Here is a 22,741-nt window from a genome sequence, read left to right as displayed (position 1 = left end):
ATTTCTTCTTAAATACTTGTTGGTTATCTGTCAGACTTTTGATACTATTTGGTAAGTGACCAAAGACTTTAGTGGCAGTATAATTCACCCCTTTCTGTGCCAAAGTTAGATTTAATCTTGAATAGTGAAGATCATCCTTTCTCCTAGTATTGTAGTTATGGACACTGCTATTACTTTTGAATTGGGTTTGGTTGTTAATAACGAATTTCATAAGAGAGTATATATACTGAGAAGCTACTGTGAATATTCCTAGATCCTTAAATAAATGTCTGCAGGATGATCTTGGGTAGACTCCAGCTATTATTCTGATTACACACTTTTGTGCAATAAATACTTTATTCCTCAGTGATGAATTACGCCAAAATATGATGCCATATGCAAGCAATGAGTGAAAATAGGTGTAGTAAGCTAATTTACAAAGATGTTTATCACCAACATTTGCAATGACCCTTATTGCATAAGTAGCTGAACTCAAACGTTTCAGCAGATCATCAATGTGTTTCTTCCAATTTAATCTCTCATCAATGGACACACCTAAAATTTTTGAATGTTCTACCTTAGCTATATGCTTCTGATTAAGGTCTATATTTATTAATGGCATCATACGATTTACCGTACGCAACTATATGTACTGTGTCTTATCAAAATTCAGTGAGAGTCCGTTTGCAAGGAACCACTTAGTAATTTTCTGAAAGACGTTATTGACAATTTCATCAGTTAATTCTTGTTTGTCAGGTGTGATTACTATACTTGTATCATCAGCAAAGAGAACTAACTTTGCCTCTTCATGAATATAGAATGGCAAGTCATTAATATATATTAAGAACAACGAAGGACCCAAGACCGACCCTTGTGGAACCCCATTCTTGATAGTTCCCCAGTTTGAGGAATGTGCTGATCTTTGCATATTATGAGAACTGCTTATTTCAACTTTCTGCACTCTTCCAGTTATGTAGGAATTAAACCATTTGTGCACTGTCCCACTCATGCCACAATACTTGAGCTTGTCTAGCAGAATTTCATGATTTACACAATCAAAAGCCTTTGAGAGATCACAAAAAATCCCAATGGGTGGTGTTTGGATATTCAGATCATTCAAAATTTGATTGGTGAAAGCATATATGGCATTTTCTGTTGAAAATCCTTTCTGAAAACCTAACTGACATTTTGTTAGTACTTCATTTTTACAGATATGTGAAGCTGCTCTTGAATACATTACTTTCTCAAAATTTTTGGATAAAGCTGTTAGAAGGGAGATTGGATGGTAATTGTTGACATCAGATCTATCTCCTTTTTTATGCAAAGGTACAACAATAGCATATTTCAGTCTATCAAGGAAAATGCCCTGTTCCAGAGAGCTATTACACAGGTGGCTGAGAATCTTACTTATCTGTTGAGAACAAGCTTTTAGTATTTTGCTGGAAATGCCATCAATTCCATGCGAGTTTTTGCATTTAAGCAAGTTTATTATTTTCCTAAGTTCAGAGGGAGAAGTGGGTGAGATTTCAATTGTATCAAATTGCATAGGTATGGCCTCTTCCATTAACTGCCTAGCATCTTCTAATGAACACCTGGATCCTACTATATCCACAACATTTAGAAAATGATTATTAAAAATATTTTCAGCTTCTGACTTTTTGTTCATAAAGTTTTCATTCAATTTGATGGTAATACTGTCTTCCTGTGCCCTTGGTTGACCTGTTTCTCTTTTAATAATATTCCAAATTGTTTTAATTTTATTATCAGAGTTGCTGATTTCAGACATGATACACAAACTTCTGGATTTTTTAATAACTTTTCTTAATATAGCACAGTAGTTTTTATAATGTTTGATAGTTTCTGGATCACTACTCTTTCTTGCTATCAGATACATTTCCCTTTTCCGGTTACAAGACATTTTTATACCCTTAGTAAGCCATGGTTTGTTACATGGTTTCTTACGAGTATATTAAACTATTTTCTTGGGGAAGCAGTTTTCAAATGCATTTACAAAAGTGTCATGAAATAAATTATATTTTAAATTGGCATGAGGTTCACGGTACACCTCATCCCAGTCTAACTGCTGAAGGCTTTCCCTGAAATTTGCAATTGTTAAATCATTGACTGAACATACTACTTTGGAGGACTGTTTAGTACTGCTGAATGAAGCTATGTCATATATTGATATTGTATGTTATGAGGGTCGGATGAAATGAAATGCCTCCACCTCTGTAACTTGGGTTATGGTGAGAATATTTTAATAAACCAAATACACAAATAATCCTTATAATTTGCTCTTAAGTTAATGGTGTTCTTTTCCACATATGCACCAGACAATTGGATGCTCTCTGCCATTAACAAACAAGTTCTCTGAAGCTGTCAGGGAAATGTAGACACACATCCTCCAGAAGTTCGCTAACTTTATCTAATATTCATAGTGATGTCCCCACAGACTGTTTTTCATTACTGGTAACAGATGGTAGACCAACAGCACCAAATCTAGACATTATGGAGGATGCTATATGGCTGTGAACTTCATTTTCTGCTGTGGCACTATATGAAGTGTGCAGTCTGGTACAGTCATGCTGCTGGAAGATATTTCCCTTTTTCTTTCAGTTCCTTGTTATTTGTCATATCAAAGTTTGAGATGTTGTCATGTAACACTGAACTGATTGGTGTTCCATGTTTTGCTTGTTCAGCTCAGTGGCCATGTCACATGACATCCAACTCTTCCTTTGTCATGCAAGTCAGATATTCCTGCACCATCAACTTTAATCTTACTGGACCAAAGATGGGTAGTGCTTAGGATCAACACAGTCACCATAAACATAAATGGTTAGCATTCTTTGATGAATTTCCTTCTGCTGCCAAAAATTTTTGACTGACCTTCCATTATTTACTCTGTAATAACACAACTGTTCACTGCTAAGGCTTCCTGTCAATTGGAACTATAGAAGAGAATCTACAGAACAGTTAAGTGCCTCCTGCATATCACTGATACCAGCTTCTGATGAGTTACAAAAGTGGAGCCATTACTTTTCTTTCAATATGGTTTGTTCATGTAGTGTTCCAAAGCTTTCAAGTACTTGGAGAAAGGAAGACATGAGTGTTAAGAAGATGCAATATGATTTTATTCTTCCAGAACTTCCTAGACTGTCAATATGACTTTATTTATACACAGCTACTTATGATAATACTAGCTTATTCTGATTGACATAGTCAAGCAAGCAAACTAATATGACTTGATAGTATTTACTGGGGTGATAGTGTTCTCAAAAGTAGTTGTGAATGTAGAAAGTCATATTCTAGCTTCTTGGTAGTTATGTCTTCTTTTTTCAAGATCATATATTGCTTTCCATGTAGAGTAAACTTTTTGTTAGAAGCTATCTTCTCACAAATTTTTGAGAACATAGAGGAAAGGGGTGGGTTGCTTATTTCTACTTTCAGACAAGGATGTATTAATATTGCACAGTTCAATTTCTCAGAAAATATATCCTGACTCATTGACTTATTTCTTACGTAACTCAAAGAGGACACTATTGAGTCAGCACAAGATTTCAGTATTTTGGTTAGAATACTGTTATAGTCAGACGAGGTACTGCTCATCAGCAAACTAATGATTTTTTTTGTCTTTCTAAATGGAGAGTTGGCAAAATTAATTCCTGCTGGTGTGTTATGAATCCATCCACCCACTCTGGTGCCCTATATCTGGCCAGTGCCAGGCCAGGATTGGTGTGATACTTCTCCAATTGGTGGAGAACCTTATCTGTATAGAAGCTATTATTATGCCTCTCAAATGCATAACAGAGCTACTGCCAGCTCCCCTCCCCAGGCAGGAATTTGTGTACACCCTCTGTCTGCGTAAAGTGTATGATTAAATTGCATGGTCAAAAGTGACATTGTTTTTCAATGTTTGAGCATTGTGTAACTGAGGCTGAGTCTGGGAACCAGTGCAGTATTTACCTAAGTGGATGTGGCAAACCACCTAAAATCAAGGGCACAACTGGCCATCATAATGGTACCCATTGTTAATTCATAAGGCAGATTCGATCTGGGACCTCCCTGTGTCCTGCAAACAGGGCTTTTAATGTGCCTGGCTATCTGAACAGGTCGTAGTATGCAATGCCTGTCTAAGTAAGCCTAAAGGATCTGCTTTTGATTATCCATTTTTTGGTCATTGTGTTTGCAGCTACTGTCAGGAAGAATTCATTGACTTTAGGGGCAAATGATTAAACCTAACATCAAATGTCTCACAAGAATGTCACCAAAGAGTTGATTATCATTTACCTTGTCAAGTGTATTTTTTTTTTTTTTTTTTTTTTTTTTTCATGCTTAATAAGGCTCCACTTTGCCTTTGCTTTTTCCCTTGTAATTTTGTAATTTTTGTGCTTGGTTCATTGTTTCTTTTTTTTCTTTTTTGGTGACATGGGGAATAATTTGTCATCACTGGTTTTAGTTCATCTTTAAATCTTGATAAGAGTTAGGTTTCTTCATTAAATAATTTTCTCTGTTTCTGGCAGAAGATACTTTGATTACATCTGGTAGTCACCCTTTCCCTCAACTTCCACCATATTTGCCTGTGACTATTATAAAGAAAATTAGGTTTTTAGAGCTGGAGGTTAGTTTTAGAAAAGAATTAAATTTCTCAAATGCTGCAAATTTTGTTCTCATTGTTCATCCAGTAAATTCTTTCTGAACAATGTGACTGCATTTGCAATTCTTTGAAACTAGTGAAGCCCTACTGAGAGGGATGCTTTATTGTTGTTATTTTATTGTTGTCTTAATAGAACTTGCATTATAGCCAATATGTTTTAATCGAGGAAATTACTGACCCCTGAAAGAAATGAAAGTTTCTGCTTAACTGGGTGAAATATGCAGTAATGCGGTTCTAAAGGTGTATCACTGATATAATGCAATTGGCAAACATACCCCACCTCCTAAGATAGCAAAAATAGTTATCGACTTAAATCAGGTAAATCCACTAACATATCCTACTGCCTGATCACCCTACTAAACAAACAAAACTGTACAGATCAGGTACGCTAGCACTTTTCATCTACAAAGAGCCTTCCAGAAGCATCTAAAGATAACTGCTATGTTTATTTTTTGACACTGTCTCAAGGCAGAGCTTAATTGGCAACTTTTTTTGTATCACACCCTGCCAAAAAATAGATCACATACTGAATAAGGTGCTTAGCAACAGACTGTTAGAAGTTGTCATAAGTAATAGAAGGAGCAAACAAATATACTTAAGCAATGGGCTTCCACAAGGATCCATTCTGACATCACTTCTTTATATCTGCACATCACCAACATACCTGAGATAGAGTCAGTAATATTTGGGTACTATGTCTGGGAAATAGCTACCCAACATAAGTGCATGGAAACAGAAGAGGAAGTATTGTTGAAGGACTTAAGAACTCCTGCATGATACTTTTGTGAATGAAGACTTTAACCTTGAACAACTAAAACAGAATCACATGTTCCTCCTTAAACAATGGATTGCCCCATCACAGATTACAGCACATTTTGAGAACAGCACTCTTCCTTACAGTTAAATTTCAATACTGCAGAATACAGAGCACCACTGTGGCTCAGTATTTCTCATCTGAAGAAGGTCAACTTAGAATTGAACCATTCAGTGTGACTGATACCCGGAGCAGTAAGGTATCATGGCCTTGGCTCCTTATGCTCTGCTGCATTTACCCAATCCAAATATGGTGGACTCATGCTCTTGTCAGAAAATACTCTGCTTGGAAAAGTGCAACACTCTCATGGCTTGTTTTCAGTGACACCTGGGTATAATATGTGTGTACTGAGGGACTGTAGTGTGATTGATCATTTGTCACAGTCATTGGTGATCAAATGGCTCTCAGGAGCCCTGTTTAGGCATCCTCTGTTTTGACATTGCAAACAGTAACTGAGCTTAGTTTAGAGGTGAACAGTGTTTGCAACATTGATTCTAGGGTACAATTATGTCCCACCGATGATTACAAACTCCTGTAGAACTGTTGAAAGGCTTGAGCCATTTGAAAGGGATTGCATTGTTGGTCTGTGGGAAGCTGGATGGATGTAATGTTGGATTCTGTGCATGTCAGGTACAATGTATTGGTGATGTGTTGCTGCTTCCAACAGTGGTCTGTGGAACATTCTCACACCTGTCAGCCATGTAATATTTGTATGCATAGAATGGATGCACACTATAATAAAACTGGTTACGGTGAGATGAATACACTAACAGATCTTGGATCATATAAAATGACCAACTCCTAAGTTGAATATTCAAAACCCAGAAATTCACTACCATAGAGTTATATGAAACTGTATAAATGTCAACATATATAAACACTTAATGTAATTACAATGATGATTATGGACTTCTTAAAAAGAGAATTACTGACCCCTGAAAGAAATGAAAGTTTCTGCTTAACTGGGTGAAATTCTCAGTAATGATAAACAATTACTTGTACTTTATTTTTGAAATGTATGTTTCAGAGTTGGTTTTGCACAAATAGATTGATATGTGATAGTATTTTCTTTGCTACATGTTGTTAGAGGTAAATCTTTGTCTTTGTGTAGTTAGTAGTATGAGTTTGAAGCATGAGGATGGAGTACAAGTTATGTGTGTCATGTTAGCATCATGGATGATGTTGATTTGTATTGTAAAATGAAATGACTGAAAATATATGTGTTCAACACTAGAAAGTTCACCAGTGTTCATGTTATTTAACAAAATGAAGCTGAGCATCCTCTAGAACAGTATAAAAAGTTACATTTCAGAATGGTCTATGAGCCTACAACTTACAACAAAGAAGAAGAATAAAAGTTCAGTATTATGAAAACTGTTTGTTCAGCTTCTACCATCGCTACCTCTCACTGCAGTGTGTCACTAACTCAGCATGCAAAGTGCTGTGAAAATGTGACCAGCTGCCTAAATTATTAACTTACTCCAAAATTAATAAGTCAACATTGGGCTACAAGAGGGTGGTTATGGTTAGAATGCCCAGATCAACACATTGTGCAAGCAGTGGTGATCGACAGAACATCATCCAGGGATGAAATCCAGGCACATGTTGCATCTGCTGTGTCATCACGTACCGTTGGTAACCATCTGCTTGCAGCAGGATTTAGATCATGTGTATCTCTGACCAGGCTACAATTGGCACCACAACACTGCCAAGCATGGCTACTCTGGTATTGCAAAAGAGTCAAGTGGAGAATAAAATGAGACACTGTTATCTTCAGTGATGAGGGTACATTCTGTCTGTATGTGAGCAATTGATGTACACGGCAATGGCGTAGACCTCGTGAGCTGCCTATGCCAGAGTGCATTCCTCCACAACACATAGGCTGCATCCCATGCTTCATTGTGTGGGGGCCATCTGTTGCAACTCTTGGTCACATTTGGTGTTACTTGAAGGGTAAAGCAGCCAGTGCCTGATACACATTAGATAGGCTGTTATGTGCATGCTATTGCCATTTCTTTGACAGGAAGATGACGTGAATTTTCAGCAGAGCAAAGCACATTTACATAAGGCTGCTGTGATGCAACATTCTCTTTGTGGTGTACAACAACTGACCTGGCCAGAAAGATCATCAGATCTCTTGCCAACGGAACACATCTAGGACATGGTGAAGCAAAAACTTACTTGTTCTTTTGGGAGTGAAAGAATCATTTCCGAATTGCAAGAAAAGGTGCAAGATGCTTTGGACAATGCAGGATGTTATTTGGCATCTTAATGATCATTTGTGTGTGAGAATACGTGACTGTTTTGCTGCCATATGGGGCTTCACTACATATTGATGAGATTGTTTGGGCAGTGATGTGTGTTTCATTTGATCTAAATTTGTTATCATATACTCTACAGTGGTGAATTACTTATCATGTCACTTGTCAATAAACTGACCTTGCCGTTGAGTGTTTTGCATTTTTGTCAAGCAGTGTATATTTAAATATAAAGTAATCCTTTACTCCTAGTTCACCAGATATATAAAGATGCGGATGATATGAGCTGTGCAAACAGGGGCCATGTTGTCTAGGGACACAGCAGCACCACTGGGGGACAAACATTGTACCATGTACAGATCTAATCAGTCAAAATGGTCACATAATCCTTTGTAGTAATGTGACCATGCAAAGTAACCAAGGGGCCCATGGAATACCACAGTATGGGTGTCCAAATCATCAACAAACAGCCACCATGTTTCACTCTTTGAAAAAAGACTCATCTAACCAAATAACTTCCTTCTGTTGCTTCATAGTCTAGGTTTTATGACTTTGGCACCATGTTTTTCTGCTACAGGAATGTGCATCAATGATGAGTGGTTTTGGAATTCAAGTTTGCCCTACAATTTCCAGATAATGGAGCTCCCTTCACATTGTCTTGGTGTTGACAGGGTTTGTGCATGTGACATTCAGTCCTGCAGTGATTTTTGCAGCAATCATCTACATTTTTTTCCATCTCAATTCTGATCAGTGACTTGTCACAATCAGTCAATGCACACATTTGTCCACAATGTAACTTAGTGGATGACATTTTTTTCACTTTCCAGTATGCAGTATAAATCTTCAATACTGTGCATCTTGAAATATGAAACACTTCAGCTACCATGGTTATGGAAGCTCCCACCATATATGCACCTAAACTTTGCCCACATTCAAATTCACTTAACTCCAACTTCAACTACAGAGAACACTGTTCTGACCATGACTGACACTTGTAACATATTGAGGACATTGTGCAGGTGCCACTAATGTCAGATACAATAGCACAACCTGTAGGCTTGGCTAGTATCTGCTTTCATCTTCACAAAATCATTTCACATGATGTTTCCATATTTTTGTCAAATCCCTGTTATCATGCACCTTCATTATTCAGGTGTTAATAGTCAGTATGCTGATTTCAGGAGTATATATAGGTTTGCTGAAAACCATGTTGAGGAAGAATAACTAATAATTGAAAATGTTCCTGTAGCATTTAATAGTAGATTTTGACAACCTCGAAATATTAACATATCCATTAGAAATCTATGACTCCAGACTTTACAGCAACATGTTTTAATTTTCCTGAAAGTAATTAATGTGACAGCTAATTAGTATTAAAGCCCAGGAAAATCCAAAACTAATTTTGCTTTTTGTATCATTATACCTGTCTGATTCCCAGGTTTATGACAGTACTTTTGTTGCCCTAAATTTTCTGGACTGAATACTACCCTTCATTATCCAACTAAGCCATTAATTAAACACCTGCATAATTTATCATTATTTCAAACTTGCCAACTGTACTCATAATTAGATAAGTCACAACACATGCATACAAACACTTTTCCTTCATTAAGTAACCATTTGTTAGGTAAACCAAGTCATTGTTGGAACACATACCTTATTTACTAGTGTTCATTTCAACATACCCATTTCATAAACCGATATGTATCTCCCGAGATCATGAAATATTCATATGCAAGGTTATAGTACCTCTCCCCTCCCAAGAATTCTGTCTGCCACCAGCACCTATAAGACTAACCTTTCTGTGTTGGTTCTGTGATCATGTAGTAAAGTTGGTGTCTAGAAAGTAGTTCTTTAACAGTTTGATACAAGTTTGTGCTTGTTTGGACCAGCTTATATATTGAAGGATATAAAAGTCTGTCAGACGTAGTATTTGGGAACACTTAATATTGTTTCTCTCACTGACAACATGTCTGTGTGAAATAACTGTACAAACTTCATTGTTTGTTGTGAGCAAAGACTGCGTTTACCAGATTGCTCTTTGTAAATGTTTCTGTTCCATGCCACACTAAATGTTTATGGTGACTTTCATACAGTGCTCAACTTTCTTTCCCTACAAATTGTGAATTATGAGGTGAGTTTCATTATAAATGTAAACTGTCATCATCCAACAGATCAATTTAAAGTTAATAAATGTGTGATAAAGTGAAACTGAAAAAACAGTGGCATTGTGTACATTGTGTATAACATCATTCACTATCCCAGAAGTTTCCAGTGTGGAGACTACAAACTTATGCACAACCAAGATGAATAAGAAGATGAGTCTTGAACTAGTTTATTACTGTTTCAAGACAGATAAAAAATGAGAATGATGATTAGTTTCTCCACCAATAATTTCACCATGAAAATCATTTATGCCTAACTTTTCCACATTTTTGCTATTAAATTCATCAATATTTTGTAATATTATTTTTTTCATGAAGAAGATGACTCTATCACTCACACATGTTCCATAAATTCCTTCATAAAGGACAACCTTCAGGGATGTCGAATGAGTCAAGCTATACATTAACAGAAAGCTAAGGTACTATCACTGATAATCATGGGCATTATGTCTAGATTATGAAAGAAGCCACTTTCCTCTTCTTATATACTCATCTGCTCTTTGCAATTAATACTTCAAATGAAGAATTTATGTAACTTAACACAGACCACTATCAGTTGACAGAACTGGCCAAGTTAAGACCCGTTTAATACATACAGTAGAGTTATGTGGAATTTACACCATGAGTCCAAATATTTTGATCACGAACTGTGAAAAGATAAACATAATATTCTCCTCTGGGACAGCACACCGAGATGTACAAACAGTTTCCTATATTCACACCTCAACTTCACAAGCTTTATGAGCATGTGTTCACTGCACTAAAAATAAGTAACATTTTATTTACAGGTGAGATTTTTCAGTTCAATTTGACAACTACCTTAGAAAAGTCTTTATATACTCTTCACCGATGAAAAAGACATTGACAAATACTGTTGTTTTACATCAAATTTTCAGTACAGAGTCTCATGCCAGTAGTGCATGTGTTAACGCATTGAATAAAAATTATGTCACCTGATCAAATTGCTGACACATTGATTAAAACATTGAACTAATATTCAGGAGAAATTTGGTTCAGGTCTCCTCTTGTCAATATCTTCCCTAAATCACTTTAAATGAATTCTTGGATTAATCTTCCAGCCTTGCCCATGTGCGCTAGTACCCTTATATCCAATGACCCAAGTAGCAACAGATCTGAGGAGTAACATGAAAACTGATCAAAAATGGATTAATATTTGCAAAAACTGCATCATCAAGAAGGAAACTGATATGAATACTGTATCACAGATTAGGTTCAAGACAATATGAAATTATTATGACAGACCTGTACACAAACTCTGTTAATACAGTATGGAGAGAAGCCCCAATGTACTACACTCTGAGCATCTTAAATTTGTGGCATGAGATGTTTCTGGAGACTCTCTCTATGCATCGTTTGTGTAGAAGTCCTGAGATCATTAAATGTTGTTGCTGGGCAACCACAATGAATAATTACTGACCAACCATATTCAAAACATTTTTGATGAACAAGATGTATGGTGAGTTTGTCTGGCATTGCCTTGCTAAAGTAAGGCATGTTGACTGACTCATTGAAAGGGCAGTACTATAGGCTTTAAAATTTGACAGATAGAATGGTTGTAGCTTAGACTGCTCTCAATATGCAGGAGTAAAGGAATGCAAAAAAAAAAGGAAGGAAGATTAGTGTTTAACATTCTGTTGACAATTAGGTCATTAGAGATGGAGCACAAGCTCGTATTAGGGAAAGATGGGGAAGGAACCTGGGAACCTGGCTGTGCCCTTTCAGAGGAACTGTCCTGGCATTTGCATCACATGATTTGGGGAAATCTTGGAAAATTTAAATCAGGATGGCTGGATGCAGATTTGAACCATCATCTGCCTAAATGCAAGTCCAGTGTGCTAACCATTGCACTACCTCTCTCAGTCATAGGAGTAGAGATTGTATGTTGTGTGTCATGTCACCTGAAAGCACCAGATTTCATATATGTCTAATGTACCACTCAGCATGGAGGCTGCCAAATTTTGACTACAACAGTAGTGTAGCCATCACTATAGAATAAGTTGAAGAGGGACTCATTTGAGAACCCTTAACTTCAAAAAGCAGAGCATCAGAAACAGTGTTCATGTCCACTTTTCAGTCAGAAGCAATTTTAGTTTCTGGTCTGTGTAATGCATTGCAGTGGTATGTGTACCACCAATCCATTCCACAACAAACAGCATGCAACTGTTGATAAAGACATGTCTGTACCTCTTGTCATGTTCCAGCATCAAGCCAACACTGTGGACAACACTTTGCCATCAGTTATTGCAATACAGATAAGGTGCTGGTAACTATGTGCTATGGTCTCATAATGTGTACCAGTACCTATCTGCTGCTGCATATGATGATTTATTTTTTCATTGGATCCATGTACAAATCGCTGTTGCAGTCCTAAGCTTCCCACAGGGCAAACTACTACAGAATTACAAACCCATTTCTTACTGACAGATTATTGTGTCCTGTTTGAATTTTCCCACTTGCTGATATGCCCTTTGAGTTCAGTAATACATAATGGCACTTGCTTTTATTTTTCCTGTATTACTTGATATCCGTTCTTTGTCTGAGCTTTGTACAACACAAACTTTTACAGTCATGTAAGATAAGATACCGTTGGGCATGTGTGTACAACTTCTTGGAATTTAGTTACCTGTTTCCAGAATGTATCTTTCACTTTGCAATGGAGTGTGCCCTATTTTGAAACTCCCTGGCAGTTTAGAAGTGTGTGTTGGAGGGGGACTCAAACTCAGAAACTTGCTCTTGGGGTACTTTGCTTACTGACTGTGCCATCCAGGCACAGACAACTATTACCTACTGCTGTTGTTGTTCTGTGCATACATCTATTATCTACAGCTGTTATGCTGTGCATACATCTTGCAAGTTGAATTCATTAGAGCCATTCTTTTTGAGAATTGTAAGTTACACAAATATTAGTATGCTAAGTTAGGCCATTCCAGGAAAACTGAAACATAGACTGAACAATTATTTTATTGTGCTTCAGTACTAACATGTTGTTTTATATGTGCTTGATACGTTAGTACACAATTTCTATGTCACTTCTCATTAGTTTCAGACTTATACTTGTGAATATATGAACTAGAATAATAAATTTTGATAAACACGTCTTTGCCAAGCATAGAGAAGCAGCAATATACCTTTAGAAAGATTCTGCAATTGATTCCTAGTGCCAATGTGGCACCTACAAGTCATGTATTCTCACTAGCCGTAAGTACTGTGCATGATATAGGTGGAACAATTTAATGAATAAAATAATGACTCACAAGATAAATGAATTACTAAGCACTGGATTCCTGTATCTACATCTACACTCCACAAGCCACCTGATGGTGTGTGGTGAAGGGTATTTGTGATACCACTGTCTGATTCCCCTTTCTCTGTTCCATTCCCGAATGGCATGTGGGAAGAATGATTGTTGGTAGATCTCCACATTACCTCTAATTTCTTCAACTTTCTCTTGGTTGTCATCTTGTGAGACAAATCTGGAAGGAAGTTATACATTGTCCTACTCTTTCTGGAACATACTCTCTTGGAATTTCAATAGCAAACCTCTATGAGGTGGACAAAGTCTCTCTTGTAACATTTGCCATTGGAGTTTGTGTCCATAACACTCTTGTACTGACTAAATAATCCTGAGATGAAACATGCTGCTCTTCACTGGATATTGTCTGTCTCCACTATCAGTATGATATGGTAAGGGTCCCAAATTGAGCAATACTTAAGTATTGGTTGAACGAGGTTTTCTGTTAGCCCATCTTCCATGGATGAATTACATTTCTCTAAGATTCTACATTTCATGAAGATTCTTCCTATGAATGTCAGTCTCACATCTGCTTTTACTACAATTTGTATTTTGTGGTCATCCCACTTAGATTCACTCCTAGTTACACTGAAGTGCCAAAGAAACTGGTATAGGCATGTGTATTCAAATACAGAGATATGTAAACAGGCAGAATATGGCGCTGCAGTTGGCATCACGTATACAGGACAATAAGTGTCTGGCGCAGTTGTTAGATCAGTTGCTGCTGCTACAGTGGCAGGTTATCAAAATTTAAGTGAGTTTGAATGTGGCGTTATAGTCAGTGCCTGAGCAATGGGACACAGCATCTCCGAGGTAGTGATGAAGTGGGGATTTTCCTATACAACCATTTCACAAGTAGACTGTGAATATCAGGAATCCAGTAAAACATCAAACAGCTGGAAAAAGATCCTGCAAGAACAGGACCAATGATGACTGAAGAGAGTCATCCAGTGTGACAGAAAAGCAACCCTTCTGCAAGTTGCTGCAGATTTCAATGCTGGGCCATCAACAATTGTCAGCATGCAAACCATTCAATGAAACATCATTGATATGGGCTTTTGGAGCCAAAATCCCACTCATGTACCCTCGATGACTACATGACACAAAGCTTTACATCTCCCCTGGGCCTGTCAACACCAACATTGGGCTGTTGATGACTGGAAACATGTTGCCTGGTTGGATGAGTCTTGTTTCAAATTGTATTGAGTGGATGGACATGTATGGGTATGGAGACAACCTCATGAATCCATGGACCCTGCATGTCAGCAGGTGGAGGCTCTGTATTGGTCTGGAGTGTGTGCAGTTGGAGGAGATATGGGATTCCGATATATCTAGGTACGACTCTGACTGGTGACACGTATGTAAGCATCCTGTCTGATCACCCGCATCCATGGTGTTTTCTGATGGACTTCCAGCACTACTTCAGACATTGGTCAAGTCCGTGCCACATTGTGTTGTGGCACTTCTGTGTACTCAAGAGACCCCTACATGATATTAGGCAGGTGTGCCAGTTTCTTTGGCTCTTCAGTGTATTTTGCGATAATTCCTGTTTCCAGCAATTTGCCACTTATAGTGTGCAGTAGTGGATTTATTTTTCTATGTTTGTGCAATATGTTACTTTTATTTACATTCAAGGCCTACTGCAAGTCCCTGCACCGTTCATCAGTCTTGTGCAGGTCCTCCTCCTATGGCCTTCTGACATTGCTGCCTTCTTATAGACATCTGCACCATCTGGAAGCAGCCTTATGGTGCTTCCAATGTTATCTACTGGATCATTTATGTATATATTGTAAACAATAATGGTGCTATCACATTTTCTGTGTTTTCCTGGAATTACCTATAATCTGTTGATTGCATAGCATTAAGAGTGATTTGCTGAGTTGGTCTGCAAGGAAGCCTTGAATCCAATCACAAAAACATGGTCTGATGATCAGTAAGCTCATATTTTTTTCTCACTGAATGACAGTGTGAGATTGTATCAGATGCCATCCCGAAGTCAAGGAACACAGCATCAGTCTGAACACAGTTGTCTGCACTGCTGTGAGTCTCATGGAGGAACAGAGCAAGGTGAGTTTCACACGATCTCTGTTTGCAGAATCCATGTTGATTTCTATAGAGGGGATTTTCATTCTGCAAAGATATCGTAATATGTGAGCATAAAATGTGCTCAATAATTCTGTGACAGATTGTCTCAGTGATACAGGTCTATAATTATGTGCATCTGCCCTTTGATACTTCTTGAAAATGAGAATTACCTGTGTTTTTTTTCCAGTCAGTATGAATCCTTCATTGTCACAGCAACTTATGAAAAAACTGCTGCTGGAAGGAGAGCAAGTTCTTTTGCATAATCTCTGTAGAACCTTACAGGTATCTCATCTGGTCCAGATGGTTTTCCACTACTAAACAGTTTTAGTTGCTTTTCTACTCCACAACAACTTAGTATCTGCAATTTCAATGGTCATGATGAGTGAAGGGAGGGACCATTATTACTGTCTTCCTTATTACTGTCGTCTGTGGTGATCACATAAACAAACTCTCTACACCTGTAACTTAGATATCTAGTTCACATCCATCATCAGTATGCACACATACTGCATGAGCATGCACATGAGTATGTATTTGTGTGCACACATCTATGTATGCTCTCACACACACACACACACACACACACACACACACACACACACACATGTTCCTGTGTCCTAATACTGCACCCCAACAGGGATGTGTAATGTTTTCACATGGAGCAGGAAGGCAAGATGGAAACTGAGGAGTAGGACAAACAGAAACCATTAAAAGAGCACTGTGAAGCCAGGTGAAGTACTCGGATTAAAAGAAAAGATGCTAGGAAGATAGAGAGATATCCATATTGCATTTATAAAATAACAAATGTATGCAACAAGGAAAAGTATAAAGTTAGTGAGGGGACTGGGGGAATGGCTTGGGAATGTAGGCATGAGTAGGTACTGCGAAGGAATTTCAGTTTACTGACTAACAGCAAGGGTTAGTGGAAATGAAGGCAGCGAGGCTGTGTGACTGAAGGGAATAGGAAACACTTATGTGTAGCATGCTCTTCAGTCAGGTGCTTAAGTTCGCCTTTTGTAGTGGTGGCCTTTCATATGGGTGGAGAGTCTCCCTACCTTGTGACTTTGCTATTTAGGTCCACATATACTATATGTGACCACTATTAGACCCAACTGGACTGCAGCACTGTGAGAGAGGATGACTGTATCTATACTGTATGGGTATGCTCTGATGGAATTCACAAGTTTACTAACTGAGTTAGTCATTGACCCTTGATTATGTGCTTATTTGCCACTTGATGCCTTTTCTACACCTACACCTACACCTACACCTACTCTGCAAGCCACCTCGTGAAGTATTTGAAGGATGCTTCTCATACCACTATTATTTCGCCTCTTTCCCATTCCTTTTGTATGTGCAGGGAAGCAATATGTTGGTTATCTCTTTTTCAAATGTGTGATTTCAGAATAAACAGTAAACCCCTCATACGATACGAAACACTTCTTTTGTAGCATTCGGAACTAGAGTTTGATGAGTATCTCCATAATGTTCCCATATTTACTAAACAAACCCATGACAAAATATGCCATTCTTATCAATGTCTCCTTTATTACTAATCCTACCCGATAAAGGTCCCAGAATGATGAAGAATACTTAAGAATCAGTTGAATGAGTGTTTTATAAGTGACTTACATTTTGTAAGTGAATTACATTTTATAAGGATTCTTCCAGTGAATCTCAGCCTGGCATCAACTTTTCCTACAACTAGTTTCAACACTTTTGGGATGAGTCATGTAGCTCGTACATTGTGTGGATAATACTCCAGAAAGATAAGCAGCATAGGACCTACAGTGACCACTTCTCAGCTTTGTAAATATATTCCAACATTGTCTTGCATCTGTCATCAGTAAAAAGGTACTGTATGATGCTTGTACTACCAGAAAAAAACACAGATAGCAGCACCTATTACTCACATTGGCAGGAGAGGAATACAGACAACAGTTTGTGTTGTTTGCTTTGTGATGTTTACATTTCCCTTGTTGCCACACGTTACACCTCACAAAGTCACATGCAGTGACCAGCTAATGGACTACTATCCTTCTGAACAGAAACAAATAAAGTGACAGAAGAAAGCTTTTTTTCACATTTTCATGATGGTGTTTGTAAATTCATGTGTTTTTCTAAATACACTGTCTATGTCTAAATGCAAACATCTTGTTGAATTTGTTACTGAATTGGCAGCAGTTTTGGTGAACAAATGTGTCCTGGTTATATCAACATCCACTCAAAATAGTTCACTAGTAAAGAGACTCAGTGGAAGTTTTTTTCCTAAATTTGTTGTAGCACAGAAATATCAAAATGGCTTTAGAGGAGATTTAAGATTTGTGTAAAACGAGTCAAGACAAGATCTAGGAAAGTGGCAAGAAAAGATATTAGGTACTGTTGTGAAGAATGTGACACAGGACTTTGCTTTTCCAAAATGTTGGGAAATTTTTCATATTAAGGCCAATATAACTATGTAATTTTCAATAAAAAACTACGTTTTGAAACTGTTTTATTTCAGTACAAACAGCTTATAACTGTATCTCAATTTAGGAAATGGAAGATGAAAAACACATTTTTTGTTATTGTGAAAACAACACATTTTCAATATAAAACAATGGTCACTGTTTTAAGTCTATTTTTCTTTGCAGTAGTTCATAGAAAAAAAGCTGACAAGGTTCTTTATATCAGAATTTTCTACACAAAATTCAGAAAATCTATGAAAAAGCACAGTACTGATATCACCCAACTGAATTAACCCTAGCTGCCCAGTCCTTGAAGTGTTAAAGAGATTGTTTCTACTTTAAGTCAGTCCAGATGGTTGTTCCAGATTTTACAGTTGTTACTAATTTCAGTGATTTATTGCCAATTGTGTAATAAAAGAGCAACAGGTATTTCTGCCTATTTATGTACAATGCATTACATTTATTTATGCTGAGAGTCAACAGCTGGTTCTTGCCCCAAACATAGACATTCTTTGTGTCTTTCTGTTATTTCACTACTGTTTCCTGCCAGAGCAATTCTTCTACGCATAGCACCATCATCCATGAACAGTCTCACAGAGCTTCTGACATGTCCACAAGATTATTTACACAGATTGTAAATACTAATGGCCTTCTACAAAGAATTTCGACACTGCAGCAGAGTGTACACTGGTTTGAAACTTCCTGGCAGACTAAAACTGTGTGCTGGACAGAGGCTCAAACGTGAGAGCTTTGCTTTTGTGCGCAAGTGCTCTACTGAACGAGCTATTCAAGCACAACTCATGACGCACCCTCACAGCTTTACTTCTGCCAATACCCATCTCATACCTTCAAAACTTCACAGAAGTTCTCCTGTGTAACTTGTGGGTTAACACTTCTGGAAGAAAGGATATTGTGGAGATGTGGCTTAGCCACAGCCTGTGAGATAGTTTCTAGAGTGAACACAGTTTAAATCTTCCATGAAGTTTCAAATCAGCACACACTCCACTGAAGAGCAATTATTCATTCTGGAAAAAATTCCCTATGCTTTGTCTAATCCATGTCTCCCACAAAATCCTTTCTTCCAGTTTTGTCAGTTGCGCAATGTGTGCAGCAGAACTATGGTGAAGTTTTGAGGGTAGAGACGAGGTACTGGCAGAAGTAAAACTGTGAGAGTGGGTCATGAATTGTGTTTGGACAGCTCAGCCTGTAAACACCCGTGAAAGACAGAAGTCTCTGGTTCTAGTTCCATTCACAGTCTGCCTCACCTCAGGGAGCAGCACTATTACTACCATTAACTGATGTCCTTGAAGGATAAAACAAATGGGAAACAATGGTGTGATGCATTTTCTTGGGTGGTGTTGGGCATACACACTTCCCTGGGTGACACTGGGCATATACATTTCCTTCAAAGAGGACTTGGAGGCATCTGTATCAGAAGTCTTGTATAGTGAACCATTGCATCTCACAGCAGAATTTGTTGACTGACTAAATGTGTCAGAGCTACTGAAATTAGTCAGCAGAGTATGAAAACACATCACACATCACTACCAAAACTACACAGCATAGATTGCTGCACGGGATTAGCTGAGCGGTCTAAGGCACTGCAATCATGGACTGTGCGGCTGGTCCTGGCGGGGGTTTGAGTCCTCCCTCGGGCATGGGTATGTGTGTTTGTCCTTAGGACAATTTAGGTTAAATAGTGTGTAAGCTTAGGGACTGATGACCTTAGCAGTTAAGTCCCATAAGATTTCACACACATTTGAACACATACACAGCATAACAAAAGTTCTCGTGAATAAGGCACTCACATTTTGTGACTATGTGATTTAAGAGATGACACTGTATGACTGGCACCCACAAAAAGTTCTTCAAAGGGGAGACACAGTTGCCATTGTACTGCCTGATGAGCCTAGTCCTCAATGATGATCCACTCACACACATGCCAGACACTGTGGCAAATATGCCAGAGGAGCTTGAACCCTCTTCATTGCACCACATTGAACAACAGACTCTCCCTTCAGCTGTGTCTACACCCCCAAGCTTGGATGATGAACAACACCCCTGTTTTAGCTGCCCACGCAGTCAGTGAGGCACTTACAGGATTGTATTCTGGACTGAGTGAAGGCAAAATGCTTCCTTCTCAATTGTACTCCATACTAAAGAGAGGGGGGGGGGGGGGGGGGTTAGGGGGGAGTAGTCTCTGTGGGGCCTGCAGACTGTGAAGCAATCAAAAAAATTACAAAGTACAACCTGTTCACTAGGTCACCTCTCTGACATTCATATGAGGAGGGTTAACACAGACATTCTTTGCTTCGAGCGATCTGGCTCTGACTATTGAAGAGTAAATGTGTGCTTTTAGTTTGTGCAGTGTTATTAGCAGTAATGTGTCTTTTGTCGAGCAACATTTCAGATTTGAATACTTCTATTAACTTTCCTGCAGTGACAACTACATATGTATCTGTGTGCAAACATACCTTGCCACTCTTAACATTCTCTGCACATCGAGGACCATACTGTGGCATACCGAGAGCAATTTCAAGCCATGCTAATACTGTAGGTGCTCGCCACCTTTCCATTGGGATGGAGGCAGCTTCTCTCAACAATCTCAGTTTTTCTGCATACCCTTCCTCTGTTAATGGTGACCAACTGCGGTATGCATCTGATGCTTCTGTAGAATTAAAATGAAAAATGCAATGATTATCACAGTAATGAATTTTCAGTTTTATATCCATGCCTTAAACAAAAAATCATGATAAATGAAACTCCATGTTTCCAGCATATTTTTCTGCTGATAGCATCTGAAACAAACAATTCCTAATGAGTCAAAGCATTTGGTCTCTGATCTCATTTATATATATACCTATTTCTATTTTAAATGCTTCAGTTATTATTTAAGAAACATAGATCTTCTTTAAAATGCACAAAAAAGTTTTCAATGAATGTACATATAATGGTACAACAAGAATTTATGAAATAGCATCATAAATTTCTTTTATGTGAATCTTTGTAATTCCTTGTTGTCTCTAACTAGAACTTACATGTTTAAGCTGTTAGGTAACATTGGTTTGTTGGGCAACTAAAAACAAGGCACAGTATTATTGTCTTCTATGTAAGTATATTTTATTTCACTTGCAACTTGTGCTACTGAAAATTTGTAGTGTGAGAAGCTGTCGCATGACAAGAAGTTTTTGTAAAATGAAAAATTTGTAATCTATGAAGACAATTCTTGTATTGTCTCTCAGTGTAAATCTGAATATAAAAGATTAAAACACATGGATTTTGAGTGAGAAATGTTCAAAACGTATGTTGAAGATAAGCCTTCTACAGAAAAATTGCAGTTTGAAAATTCCATTTCAAAACCAAAATTGTTTCATTGACAAATATCTGGAGTTTTCTGCATTCCATTTTCTCCCTGATAAATCTAATTAAATTTTGTAACTACCATTTCAAGTTCAAATACATGAAACCATTAATGAGGATATTGATAAAACATACTGAAAGTCATTAGACATGGTTTGTATGATGAGAATAGCTTCATGTTAAATATTAGGTGACATATTTACTTGTAAGCTACTCCAGTCTCTGATAAGGGCATAAAATTCTAATAAGTAAATTATAAGTGAATCAAGAAACATTTTAAATAATTGTTTCATCTCATAATAATGGATTGGAAAACAACAAAACAGTGAAATTTATGTAAATCTGAGTGCGTACCCTGTCACTTACCCTCCTGACTTGGGCTGGCTGCCTTACGATGTCGACTTCGAGCAAAAACTCTGGATATGCTGCCCCATGTTCCACCTCTACTACCACCACTTCTACTCACAGGAGCCACATTTTTTGGTCTTCGAGGCTCCAATTCCATAGGATTGCTGAGCTGCTCAACTGACCTAAGAATCACAATAACATGTTAGTATCATACAGTTCCTTTGAGAGTTGAAAGTAATTACTTTAACCAACACTTTGAGATCATTTGAAATACACAATGAATGGCAGAATTTCGATAGCTGCAATAAACTATGAAAAATACAGTAATTTTATTAAAATGTGAAAGACAATAATTTTATTTTGTGGATTAAGTATTCAGGTTAATAGTTTCAGAAAAATATAGTGTTCAGATGTGAGAAAAAGTGGACTAGTCACTCACATGCCATTGAAGTGAAACTTTCAAAGTAAAAATAAAAAAAATCATTAGACGTAATAGTATTCCACTGAGAAAGCATAGTTAGTGAAGAAAGAGGTACGAAGTCATAGAAATAATTTTGTAGTGTGTAGAAAATAAATATTTAAGTAATAATATGATTTATTTTAATTAAGTTAATTGTAGATCCTTGGGGAAACATTATAATGATTGCACCTGAAAGTGCAGATTTTCACCTGTGGCATACAAATTTTTTACTTCACATTACATAGGCATCAGGTTGCAAAACAGTTTTCTTGCATTAATATTTCAAAGATGTTATTTATGTATTCTAGTGTACTGTGAAACAAAGAATCTACAACCACCAAAAAGATTACATGATAACTAAAAATGCAGTGTCTTACAGTCAACATCAAAGAAATCAAATGGCATTGTGAGACATTGATGGGGTGGCAGATGTTATATATGATTTTACATTACAATACATCCAAAAACAAAGATGATGAGACCCACCAAACAAAAGCGCTGGCAGGTCGATAGACACACAAACAAACACAAACATACACACAAAATCCAAGCTTTCACAACAAACAGTTGCTTCGTCAGGAAAGAGGGAAGGAGAGGGAAAGACGAAAGGATGTGGGTTTTAAGGGAGAGGGTAAGGAGTCATTCCAATCCCGGGAGCGGAAAGACTTACCTTAGGGGGAAAAAGGACAGGTATACACTCGCACACACACACATATCCATCCGCACATACACAGACACAAGCAGACATTTGTAAAGATGGACATCTAATCTGCACATTAGTACATATGTAATAAACACATACACTGATGAGCTAAAACATTATAACCACCTGCTTAATAGCTTGTTTGTCCATCTTTA

General features: G+C 37.6%; 1 protein-coding gene across 1 annotated transcript in view; it reads right to left on the bottom strand.

The window, feature by feature from the left end:
• LOC126176298 (uncharacterized) overlaps positions 1-22,741 on the bottom strand; it is a 370,925-nt gene that overhangs the window by 110,635 nt on the left and 237,549 nt on the right. Inside the window, exons 11-12 of the mRNA XM_049923448.1 lie at positions 21,442-21,605; positions 20,190-20,383 (exon numbers count right to left, since the gene is read on the bottom strand). Coding sequence (XP_049779405.1) covers positions 20,190-20,383; positions 21,442-21,605 — 358 coding nt within the window. The remainder of the gene's footprint in view (positions 1-20,189; positions 20,384-21,441; positions 21,606-22,741) is intronic.

This window comes from Schistocerca cancellata, chromosome 3 (assembly GCF_023864275.1).
Source record: "Schistocerca cancellata isolate TAMUIC-IGC-003103 chromosome 3, iqSchCanc2.1, whole genome shotgun sequence".
NCBI lineage: Eukaryota > Metazoa > Arthropoda > Insecta > Orthoptera > Acrididae > Schistocerca > Schistocerca cancellata.
The sequence above is the reverse complement of the archived record's forward strand: the minus strand, read 5'-3'. Positions and strand labels throughout refer to the sequence as shown.